At 56.1% G+C, this 12,307-nt stretch overlaps 1 protein-coding gene across 2 annotated transcripts; it reads left to right on the plus strand.

Annotated features, from left to right (window-relative positions):
- The first annotated feature begins 587 nt into the window (after positions 1 to 587).
- FKBP2 (FKBP prolyl isomerase 2) lies at positions 588 to 7,169 on the plus strand. 2 transcript variants are annotated; one of them, XM_044448810.1, is made up of 6 exons: positions 588 to 713; positions 3,606 to 3,784; positions 5,456 to 5,568; positions 6,208 to 6,254; positions 6,443 to 6,479; positions 6,970 to 7,169. In XM_044448810.1, the coding sequence occupies exons 2-6, from the start codon at positions 3,617 to 3,619 to the stop codon at positions 6,989 to 6,991; spliced, it is 387 nt and encodes a 128-aa protein (XP_044304745.1). In that variant the 5' UTR covers positions 588 to 713; positions 3,606 to 3,616; the 3' UTR covers positions 6,992 to 7,169. The 2 variants fall into 2 exon arrangements, with proteins under 2 accessions (XP_044304745.1, XP_044304744.1); XM_044448809.1 differs by lacking the exon at positions 588 to 713 and adding an exon at positions 2,075 to 2,202.
- Positions 7,170 to 12,307: the final 5,138 nt, after the last annotated feature.

Here is a 12,307-nt window from a genome sequence, read left to right on the forward strand (position 1 = left end):
AATGGTAAGTTTTTCTTTTTCCTTTTTTTTTTTTCTTCTTTGCAAAATCTAAATAAGATTGCACCCTTATTCTATTCAAAATATGTCTTGGCTGCCTTTCAGGCCATAATCCCTTCCCAGGAGGCATACAAAGTTTATGATCTTACGGTATTTCTCTTTGCATTATTGGGCTAATTATGGTCTATATTGATTTTCATATTGATCATAGGTTTTGTATTGCTTTTAAACTGCTTTCGAAGCAGGAAATGCACATCATCATCATCATCATCATCAATTTAATAGAATAATAGAAACTGCCTTCCCCCCCTTTGCCACCAGGGGGAGAGTTCACATTTGGTCACGCCTCCACCTCGGGCCGGAAGTGACGTCTCTCCTTTATCCTATATAGGCGGCATATCGCAATAATTTTAGATTTAAAAACGATGGGTATTTGTCTCCGCACTCTCTTTATAGCTTTTAGAAAAAGCTTCTGTCTCAACGCTGACCGTAATGAAAAATAAAGTAGAATGGGGCGGGACAGAAATCAAATAAATAAATAGTGTCGCGGTGAGACTCAAGTCACGTGCCGCGAGCCGCACCCCGACCACGTGATGGGGACCCAACGGCCTCAGAAACATGGCGGATCCCACAGCGGTTTTCTTCGCTCCTGGCGAAGCCGTGTTGCGGAGAGCGCATGCGCAGAGGGGAGGGTGGTATCCGGTGAGGAAGGAGAGGTGAGAGAGAGGAGGGGGGATGGGGGGTCCTGAGGAAAGGGGGGGGAATGGGGGGGGGGGGCCTAGGAGACTGGGGCCTGTGGGGGGGCGGCCGCGGCCGCCGCCCCCGGGGGGACTGGATGGGGGACGGCCTCAGGAGGGGGGTTGGGAAGGGGGGGGGGGCTGCCACAGCCCCTCGGGGACCCAGGCGTCCGGGCCCCCCGAGTGGGGGTCGTATGGGAAGGAGGCCAGGCTTCCGGGGCCGGAGGCAGCCATGGGACTGAGGAAGCTGGAGCTGAGGGACGTGGGGACCCAGGTGTCTTGGGGTCCGGGCGGGAGGACCCTTGAGAATGGGGGGACCCAGGCGTCCGAGGCCCCGCACGTGAGCGAGAACCCGGGGGGCCAGCGGCCCGCGCGGAAAGCGCGCGAGGAGCAGGTGCAGACCGAGGGCGTCCAGGTGGCCGTGGGCGGCTGGGGGGTCTTTGAGGACCCGGGCTTGTGGGGGGCGAGCCGGAGCCGGGCGGCGAGGCGGGAGAAGGGGGCCTCCTGGTATGGGGGGCTCTGCGAGTCCTGCGGGGTTGTGGCCGCCGCAGCCAAAGAAGGCGACCCCAAAGAGGTCGGGACCCAGATGTCCGGCCGGGAGGCTCTGGAGGTGGGCGCAGGGCTTGCCGGCATGGTCGGAGGGCGAGCGGGCGAGGCGTCGGGGGGCCCTGCGCGCGGGGTCAGTCGGAGCCACTCCGGGGGCATCCCGGCGCACGCGGGGCCCAAGAGGGACGCGACCAAGGGGGCTGCCCTCTGGGCCCAGAAGGAGTGGTGCCGCCGCGACCCCGCGGAGGCGTCCGGGCAAGTCTGGGTGCCCCGCGAGCCGTCCAAGGGCTCGGAGAGGATGGGCTTCCCGTGGCTGCAGGGGGCAGGGTGCCAGCAGAGGAAGCCGCCGGGCTGGGAGCCAGAATCCAAGGGGGTGCGATGTTCCCCGGAGCTTAGCCAGGTGTGGATTCCCAGGGAGAAGCCGGCCCCTGCCGGAGGGGGCCCTGGGGATGTCTGGGTGCACAAGGTGAAGGACCCCTCCGGGGCTGGGATCATGTGGGTCTGGGCCAAGGTGACCAATTGCAATGAAGAGGAAGATGTGGAGGAAGCCAGGGTGTGGACCTTCCGCAAGGAGGGCCACAGGAAGGGTGGGCGAGGAGAGGGTGGGTACGGGGTGTCTTAGGGGGATGTTATCAGGGTGGGCTGTGGGTTGGGGGAGGGAGGTATGGCAGTCTTGCACCTGGGGGGAGGGGGGAGGAAAAGTTAGGCTCATATGTGGGGAGAAAGGGGTAGGGGTAAAGCAGAGCTCAGGTGGGGAAGAACCTATATAGAGGGCTGGGTGGAGGGAGTGAGGCGCAAAGAGACCTTACTGCATTATTCCTGGGGTGGCGACAGCCCAGTATCCTTGAGAGAATCTGGACTGGGGTGGCTGCTGCTGCCACCAGGGGAGGGGACAGAATCCAAGGCACCTCCGGCTACAGGGGTAAGTCGGGGTCTGGCAGCTCCCCGTGGGGCTCCCAGACCACTGTTGCATGCCAGGGTAGGCGCTGGGGACATGGGGGTTGGGATGGTCGTGCTGATCTGAATGGGCATTAATTGCCATGGGGTGGAGACGGAGGGGATTTCTCTTTCTGTTTGTGCTTGAGTGCTGTGTCCGAGAGGTGGCAGTGCAATGGAGTGAGTGAGCTGGGGCCCTTTCCCGCACAGTTGCTTCTCCCACATGCGGCATCTCTCCCCGTATGCCCTGCAGTTGCCCCAGCTAGCTCAGGATGCACAGCAGCTCTCCCAGGTCCTCAAACACCCAGGTTATTCTGCCTGAGGGCAGGCTGGGTTCAGACAGCAAGATGCAAGGGCTTTACGTGGGTGTGGAGTGTGGGTGGTTCTTGAAGCATAGGTTGTTCTGTTGTCTGTTCCCCAAGATAAGAAACCAGGATGAACAGCCCTCTGTTTGCAAAACCCAACAACTAGCTGTGCATTCTCTTCATGAGTTCTTCATCGTTTACAAGCTGTGGCTTGTTAGCACAGCTGGATTCAGATAACACAACAACCCGCTGTTCCCCCAACTCGACCCTTCAGTGTGAGTTACCTTGTTGTCTGAACCCAGGCTCTGAGTTCTGCATTCAAGCATGTGCTCTATCCTTGAGCTTCCCCCACCATCTTTGTCCCTCACCTTTTTATAGTTAATGATGGGGCTGAAGGACAAATAAGGCACATTTTAACAGCCAGTGTCAAATGTGCAGGAGCTGAACAGAGAACAAAATTCACATTATTTTGTGCTACCGTCGGTGTTGTAGGAGATTGGGAGCCTAGGCATCTGGGAGCTCATACTTTGGAAATCAAATGGATCATTTCCCTAGAAATGTAATCCCTCCATCCCCAATTTGCTGGACACCTCTGTTCCTGAGAACGTATAGAATCTTAAAGATGCACTGAGTTATTACTGATTGCCACAGAAGCCTCGTTTACAGAGAATTACTGCTGCTCACACTAGAGGCAGGTGGGTGTGGCATTCCTGAGAGTGAGAACGTGCCCAGTGCTGGTTGGAGGGATTCCACTGACATGAAAAGCGGCAAAAATTCTGTGAAATGGAGTTTGCAGTGGGGCTAGCAGAATGAGCAGTTCTCTTGCTTCAGAACAACGAATGTGGAGTATTAAAGGCTGAAGTCCCCCTGGAGTGGAGCCCATGTCCTGGTTGGCATGCATGGGAGGCCCGGACGGGCTGTGCTTTCCCCCCATTCTCCACCCTTGTATGTCGAAAGAGTGCCTGTGTTTTTTGGGAGCTTCTGGGCCAATCCACTCCCATAACTCTGTGCTTGCCAAGGAAGGGAGCTTGTGCGCTTAGGCCGTGGACACCTCTCCCCTGCTAACCAGTCTGTCCCCCTGCAGGGACCTCCACGATGCAGGTGAGCCAGGGAGCAGCACTGGTCACCCTCGCGCTGTGGGCACTTTGCTCACCGGTGCTGAGCACAGAAGGCAAGCGGAAGCTCCAGATTGGAGTCAAGAAGCGGGTGGACAACTGCCCCATCAAATCCCGCAAGGGGGACGTGCTCCACATGCATTACGCGGTGAGTGCTGTGGGATAGGCAAATGGGATGCAGCTGGGGGGGGGGATTGTTGGCCAAGCCCCCCCACCGCTTTGGGAGGCTGCCAGGGTGTTTTTCTGGAAACCTGGAGCAGGGTCAAAGGCCGTCGGAACCGCAGCTGTGGTGCTTGTGGGGTGAATTAGAGGCGAAAAGTAACTGCTACAAGGAAGGGTGCTTGTATACTTGTTGGTAGATAACGTTTATGATTCTTTTCTGCAAGGCAGCGTGATCCAAATTCAGGGTTTTAACCAGATGGAACAAGCCACTAATAACATAAGTCCTGTGGCTAGGAAAAATTGGCAACCCTTTGTAAATTAAGCACATTTAAATAGCCTCCCTCCCTCCCTCCCTCCCCTGCAAGGGAGTTGCCCCTTGCTGACCACCGCAGCTCTTAGACAGCGATTCCTCCAGCATCTGAGGTGTCACTCGTACTTTCCCACCCACTATCAAGTTCTCCTTGTATCATCACAGGGACTAGAAGCATAGCTCTTCTTTTGAAAAGTGCGAGTCTTCTGGAAGCTGGCTTCCTGCCCCCTTGCTCCTTCCCAGCTTATCCACAGTCCTGTGTTTCAGCCACACTCCCTTCCTGACTCACAGGAGCACGGCTTTGATGACTGTGGTGTTGGGTGACGGGGGAAATGGACAACGGCAGAGAGAAGGGGGCGGGCGAGGCTGGGGCAGCGTTTGGCTCCTGCCAAAGAGCACAGCGTGCCTCAGGTTCCCATTGCTTCTCCCCTGCAGCTCCTAGCACTTTCCTTGACCGCAGATCAGCACAGAGCGCCTGCATTTTTGCCCATGGCTTCCCCGCCATGCCTGCTTTCTGCCCTCCTTGCCTGGCCCAGGAGAAAGTGCCTTGGACTGTAGGGCAGGAGCGGCTCAGGTGAGGCAGTCACCCGCAGCCTCGGCCCTCCGTGTTCTCCCTCCACTGCTGCCACGCCCCCTGTCTCTCTCTCTCTCTCTCTCGGGGCCTTGCCAAGGTGAAAAAGCCGCGGGAACTTCCCCCTACTCAGCCCAAGTGCACGGCTTCGCTCGGAAGTGTACTCCATAGCTGGATAAGCGCCCGTATGGTAAACCGCCCCGAGATGCCGGTAGTGGGGCAGGTTATAAAAGCCTTAAATAAATCAGCCAGCCAGGGTGCAAAGTTCAGCTGCTGAAATGAGAGACGGCAGATTCTCCGGATGATGTCAGACCAACCTAACCCTGCGTGGAGATGCCAAGACTGGAGTCTGGAAGGGCCATGCTTATGCTCACCACGTGGTCTTCCTGCTGGAGCAGAGCCGCCCGACTTACGCTGAGTCAGGCACACAGGAGGACTGACTCGCTGAGCACTGTTTGCAGCAGGGGTGGGCATCTGCCTTGGGTCCGGGGAGGGGGCTGTGGTTCACTCCCTCATGCCCTCAGACCCTGCCGAGGTGGCGCTCCCAGTCCAGCCCAGCGGTCCAGCTCTGGTGTCCTTGTGAATCAGTCCCCAGACGTGTGTGAGCTTGGTTTTAGCTAGTCACTGTGCGGCCGAAGCGCTCTGGAATGTCCTGCCCCTGCACGTGGGTGGCGGCGGCAGGAGCTGCTCTGGGGGTGACTAGCACAGGATTTCCGATGCGCGCACCAAGCCCGGCTTACTCACGTCCCTTCTCACTGCTGCCATTTCCCTTGCAGGGAAAACTGGAAGACGGGACCGAGTTCGACAGCAGCCTGGCTCGTGATCAACCGTTTATCTTTACCTTGGGGACTGGACAAGTCATTAAAGGCTGGGATCAGGGCCTGCTTGGGTAAACTTTGGCTTCCAGCAGAGGTTTGGGGTGGGCTGGAACCAGGCTGGGGTGGCTGTAGCCGGACAGGTGGCCCCGCAGCACCTAGGTGAGGGCAGACTGTCTCCCGTGGACTCTGTCTTATCCTTACCCTTCTCATATTGCTTTCTCCAGAGGATACTCACTGGCCAGCCACTTCTGCCCCCGTTTAGATAACTTATTGAGAATTCCGTAACCAGAGCACAACCCCAGAGAAGGCTCTTGTCTGCAGGTGCCTTTACCTGAGGCGCCTTTAGTAGAGGACCTGGGAAAGCCTCTGTGGTGTGTCTCCCTGTCTCTTCTTTTTAAAACATGCAGCTAAATCTGGCCATTCAATGCGCTTTTAGTTTACTGCTTCTTTGTGGTCTTAGTCTGTCGTATCACGTGTGGCTTTATTTTAATGTTTATTTGGTTTCAAGGGTGTGTCTATGAATTGTATGTGCTTTATATTATAACTGCTGTCTGCCTTAGACACCATGGGGGGGGGAGGATCTTGGATTTGGTAATGAAACTAAATCACAATTATTTTCAAGTAAGAATCTAGTGCTTGTATTTTCGGAGCAAAAGTGGGAATCCTTTTTGCTGTTTATACTGTTTCTGTGATTCCTTTGATCCTTCTAGGATGTGCGAGGGTGAGAAGAGGAAATTGGTAATACCCGCTGAACTCGGTGAGGAACCAAATAATGGGTTGTGGGGTGGGAGGAGGGAATGTAATCAGCCCCCCTCCCACTGGGAACAAAGCTGGTAGGGGGCGGGTGTGTTGGCACTTGAGCGCTTCTAAGTACCCACCACTAAGCACTGTCTTGGCGTAACTTGGTCTCTTGAGTGACTTTGCTTCTGTTCCATCTGCTCACAGGTTACGGGGATCGGGGGGCACCCCCCCAAAATCCCAGGTAAGTCTTACATGCACCCCCTCTCTGCCCTGCAGGATCAATCCTGTTGTGGATCCTCAGTCAGCCCCCGAGTTCAATGTGCTGCTCCCACTTCCTTGTAGGCACCTGACACCTGTCCTTCCCTGAGTGAAGTATCAGCATCATCGATGTCAGGGCTGGGCAGAAAGCTGCGCTCCCGAAGGTTGGGATGGCATCTCCCAGCATTCCTGCCCATTGGAGCGTCTGAATTTAAAATACTTGGAGATTAACTTTCTGCCCACCTCTGGCTTACCTGGCTTATCATCTGACGTCCCCCTGTGGTCTTTGGTCATGCCAGGACAAGAGCATGAAGGGGCTTGAAAACGGGTGCCCCAGTTTCGGGCTGTCAGCTTTGGACCCACCCAAATTCCCAAGTGACCCTCCAGCATCTGTCACATTGGAAGGGATCCCGTGGTCCTGCAGCCCTCTTTCCCTCCGCACTCTTGACTTCTCCTTCTGCTCTCTTTGGCAGGTGGGGCAACGTTGATCTTTGAAGTGGAGCTGCTGAAGATCGAGCGGCGGCAGGAATTGTAGCTATATCTCTTCCGGGACCAGGGGGTGGAACGTGCGGCACGTGGGGCAGGGCGTCAGAGAGAGAAGCCGGGGAGGCATCCAAAGAAGCGACTCGGGGATTGTGGATCATTGACGGGCCAAATAAAAGCACAGACCAGATTTGTACTGTGACGGCAGGAGGCGGTGTCCGTGGGCGGAGAGCCGGACCCAGTGCCGAACTGGGCCGGAGGGCGTGTGCAGAGTGCTGCAGCTTTGGGCCTGGGGGAGAGGAGGCCCCTGCTCCGTAGCAGAGTCCCCGCGTTGCACGCAGAGCACTCTGGGTCCCTCGCTGCCCTCTGCAGTTGAAATGGCCTCCAGCAGGGGGATAGGAGAGGCCTCTGTCAGAGAGCCACTGCCCGGCAAGCACAAGAGCTGGGCCTTCACTCGGTCTGCACTCCTCCTGGAGCCGCATTATGCTGTGCTCAGGGCGGCCTGCGTACAATCCGGGCATGACTGCCGCGTCTTGGCCACGTTCCCCAGCAACTGGTATCCGTCAGCAGGCTGCCTCTGAGACTGGAGGTCGCCAAGAACTACCAGGGCGTCTCCAAGCGGGTGCCAGTTCCTTTTTAAAGCCCTCCAGCTGGGCAGCCTTTGCAACATCACGGTGGGAGCAGGCGCCACAGTTTTCCTATGCACTGTGTGGAGAAGCCCCTTTCTCTGTCTTGAGTCTCCCCCGTCAGCTCCGTGGGACGTGACCCACTGGTTTCCCCGATTACAAGAGAAGGGGAAACCTCCATTTCTCACAGCAGGCATAATTCCACACCCCTCTCCTGTCTCCCATTACTGACCTTCGTTCTTCGCTAAACAACCCCGGCCGTTGCCACCTTTCCTCACTGGGGAGTTGCTAGACGACCCCCCAGCTTTCCAGTAAAGACAGCTCTGGGTTCTCCCAAGTCCTCATCCGCCGTAACGGTGCCTTTGCACCCAGCAGCCCTGGCCCAGGAAGCTGGGAGCAGCCTTCCCCCTTGGAGGAGAGAAGCATCACCCAAGTTTGCTTTTCATATTAACAGGCTGGGGAAATAGCCTTTCTCAACGGAAGACTGTAGAGGTGCAGTCTGTAGCAGATAATAGCCCCTGCCTTCTTACCGTTGGCAGCTAGTCGGGAGCAGAAGGGGCAGTCCCCACGGTGAACTCTGACCTCACCGGAGGTAAGGGAGGGAAACCCCTTTTGCTGCTTGGCATTTCCTCCTTGCTCAGACAGGTAAGAAAGGGTGGCTCCCAGCAGCATGGTGATGTGGAGTGGGGGAGCTCGTGAGCTGGGGGGCACCAGGTGCAAGAGGCCCTCTGGCTCATCCTTGCAGCACTGCCGTGGCCGCCCCCCTGCAAACTTGCTGGCAGCGGGAGGGCAAGAGCAGGTAAAGGCGGCACCCGCAGGGGAAAGGAGAAGCACCCGCCAAAGCAGTTGCCTCAGCTGCTGTCCTTTTAATTTCCCCAGAATGCCCTTGGACCTTGCACTGAGAAGTATCCTGTTAGATGGAAGCCGCTGCAGCCGGCCCGTCCCTTCTGAGCACCTGACCGTTAAGCCACAGGTGTCTACAGGTGCACGTCTTAATTTTGCGGGAGGCTCTCCGCAGCAGTGGTGGGCGGTCGTGGGGCCAGACACTTGCCCACCGGGCTGGGCACTGGCACCAGACCTGGGCGCAAGAACTTAGGAACAGCCAGGCTGGGTCTCTCTAGGCCAGCCTCCTTGTGTGCACAGCAGCCAAACAAGCCACCCCGGCGCTGTCGCAAGGAAGCAAGACGCCTGCCCTTTCTCAGTCCCGCTCAGTCCCGGCTGCCCTCCCATGGAGTCGGTTTTCCAGGAGCAGGGCCAGCACCCTGCAGCAGGTGGTGTGGGCTGCAGCGCTTGCCTTGGCAGTAATGGCCTAAGGTGAAGGGGGAGGTTTGAGCAGAGGGCATGTTGCCAGGCTGCAAGCAAGACACAGGACCCAGAAAACCCCAGGGCATGTTCAGACGACTATCCCGGGAAGGGCTGTTTAGGTGGGCTTCACTTGGCAGAAGGCTGGGGTCTCCGCCTTGGTCTAGCCCTGGTCTGATGCTGCCTTCGCTCCTGGCCAACTCCGTCCCCCATGAAGATGAGCTCCAGAGAAACTTGGCCACTGGGTGGCTTTGGTGGAAAGCGATGCATCCCAGAATCCTCCTGTGGTGGCTCAAGGTATTCTGGGCGCTTGCTTGTTTGTTTTTTGCTGCATGCCCATGTCCCTGCTGTTCGAACTGGGGTGCAGAAGCTCTTTAGCCCAAGGCCCAAATTCTTGGGCGGAGGGGTGCGTTCCAGGGGCACCTGGGACTTCAGCAAAAGGAGTGAGGCCAAGGCAAAGTAGAAATGGTTTTGTTGAGGCTCTTTTTATCAGTATTGAGAGCCCATGTAGTGGGAAGAGTGTTGGACTGGGGTGCTGGGAGAACTGGGTTTTAGGCCCCACTTGGCCATGAGACCCACTGGGCGACTCGGGGCTTGTTGCAGAATGTCAATCCAGATTGCTGGGGTTGTTTTTGGAGCTAAGCGAGCTGCCTTGGATTCCTCACAAGTGGAAAAAAGGCAGCCTGATAGCCTGAAGGAAATGTTTATGGTCTTTTAGAGGAAGATCTGCTCAAAAGCTGGGAAGCTGCCACCCCCCCCCCAAAAAAAAAAGTTGAGGAAAGGTGTGGGGTCTCCTGGGACCCCCAAGACCGAGGTTCTGCGCCCATCCTAGGGACAGGGCTTTCTCTGGCTAGGTTGCCAAGGGCCTGCAAAAGAGTCTTCCCTGACTGTTTGGTAGAAGTTGGGTTTGCCAAGGACAGAATCAACAGAAGCGGCAGCCGTTCCGGCCGTATGGAGCATGGCGAGAAAGTGAGATAACAGATGAATCTGTACTGCTGTACATAAAACAGACGAGACATGGGGTGTGCTTCTCCAGTTAAAATTGCTGAGTGCAGGCACCGCTGGACTCCCGCCAGCATTTGTGCAGTGTTAAAAAGAACAGTGGTTCTAAGCATCACAGTGGCGACGCAGGGACAACGGGCTTGCTCTATGCTTCCCCGGGACCCAGGGAGCGATAGGTAGGGTCCAGCTTGCACGGGAAGCGTTCTCCACGCTCCCTTGTTCAGTGTCAGCGAAAACAGTTGAGGCTGTGTGTCCACTGCCCTTAAGGAAAAAAAGTAACAATCACATTTGTGCCTAATTTTGCAACCTCCATAATTTATGCCAGTGAAGCAATTTGCATATGGGCTGTACTTGTTCCTGTTAGCGCTGTGGAGGAACAAAGAATTATATTTAGCAGGATGTGTGCCCTTTCTGAGATACAGCATCGCTCAGTTCTCGTCCCAATTTTGTGATTCTCACCACATACTTCCGCTAGTAGTTTCTAGGTTGCAACAGCCAGAAAGTCGTCCCCCACCCCCCCACCCCAGTGTAGAAAGAAGGGTCTTAAAAGCCGAAAGCCTGGTTGTCCATTCTAAGTCTGGAAGAATAGTAGTCTTGCTACCTTGCGCAGAAAAAATACAGGACCTGTAGAAATCCACCTTCCCAACCTGGTGTCATCCTGCTATGTTGGACAACCACCCCCATCATCCGCTGCCAGCATGGCTTAGTAAAAGGGCTTTGGAAGGACTCCTGCTTCCTTGTAGATGGGGAATGTTTGTATTATTAAATATGTGTTTCTCTTTCCACTGTAAAAACCACAAAATGGAAATCCATTCATATAATGGTTGGGTGGAGGGGGAGGCGGGACCTGAATTGGAACGAAACAGAATCAGGAGAGTAGTATAAATACTACTAAAATAAATAATAGGAAGATGTGGGCATGTGGCCCCTTTATAAGATTCTGCTTAAACCACACTGAGAAATTGGCTGGTGTCCACGTGTCGCCATCGTCTCCAGTTTAGGCCGACCCCCTCCATTTGCGTTGGCGAATAAGTCCCAGAATCCCCAGTGGCTTGCTGGGGATTCTAGGAGTTGTCCGGTCTGTCCGACGGGCATCACCGTGGGTCAGGCCACTGCAGCCTGTTGGTTCAAAGGGGAAAGGCAGGGGTGCTTTCTGGCAGAATTGTGCTTTCTTCCAGCCGCAATACAGGGCCTGACAGACGAAGTCAACACGGGAGATGCCTCCTTCTCTTTAATGATTAAATCATAATGATAATAATGCATGTAACACCAGCCTTCCAGCTCGAGAGCTGAATGAGCCACAGTTCATCTCTGAAGCGAGCGTTTTTTTACCCAGCTCGGCACACAGAAGCGGAAACGAGACCGGAGCTTATGGGCACGTCTGCCCTTTCCCTACACGCTGGCGGGGCTGCCCCACCCCTTGGGATGAGAGCTCTGCGGTCTGGAAACCCAGGACTGCTTTTTAAGCCTGCGGCGAGGCGAGGCTCTCCAAAGTGCCTTCTTGCCTTCCACCACGCCACCACGGCCGTCCTTTTGAGGCCCAGGCCAACTCCCCGTTCTCCCTCCCTGCAAAGAGGCATCTGGGTTCAAAAGAGGTGCCAAGAAGAGCGGGGAGGGCGAGACCTCCGAGCCACGTGGAGTCACAGGCCAGGAGCTGCTGGCTCCCTAGGCCAGGGCGGGCAGCTTCTGCTCCGGGACTGCTGGTGACTTCAGGCAGGAAACACGAAGGCCGATTAGTTCCAGGCCCCCAAAGACATTCTTTCCTCGCTGAGTTCAGCCACAGATGGAGGGTGGGGTGGGGGAGGCCCTGCCTGCAGCCCCCCCGGGACAGGAGAGGCCGCGTTGCTGACGGGGGGACTTGGGGCTCGGCGCGAACCTGCTCCTGTCCGTCCGCGCTTCCGGCTCCTTCATTCCGGCGTTCCCAACAGGCAACAGGCACAGAGCGGCCTTGTGGGGAGGAACCGGGTGTCTCCCTCCCAATACCCCAGGGACCAGGCTAACCAAATGCTTTGATGTCCTTTTATCTCTAGCTCGGGGAGTGTAGGAAGCGGAGGCACCAGCAAGAGCCTGTCCTTGTGTGGGGGAGCTCAGCGCTCGGAGTTACAGCCTGTTTTTTGCCTGCTACGGACGCCCCTCTTACCCACTCCCAATTTTATCCAAATCCCCCCCCCCCCCCCAGTAAGGTAGGCTGAGCTGAGGGCACACAGCTGGTCTAGGTGGGTTTATGCACATACATGTGGACAATTCGTTCTCCGTTAAGCAAACAGGATGTTACATTACAGGCACCCCCTATTTAAAAAAAAAAAAGGTACAATTCTCCCATCAAATGCCCTTTTCTCCATACTAGTCTTTCCCATCCCAGAAAAGCAGACCCCCGTTCTCAAAGCATCTTTATTAA

Source organism: Varanus komodoensis, unplaced genomic scaffold (genome assembly GCF_004798865.1).
Source record: "Varanus komodoensis strain SLA01 unplaced genomic scaffold, ASM479886v1 scaffold55, whole genome shotgun sequence".
NCBI classification, from domain to species: domain Eukaryota; kingdom Metazoa; phylum Chordata; class Lepidosauria; order Squamata; family Varanidae; genus Varanus; species Varanus komodoensis.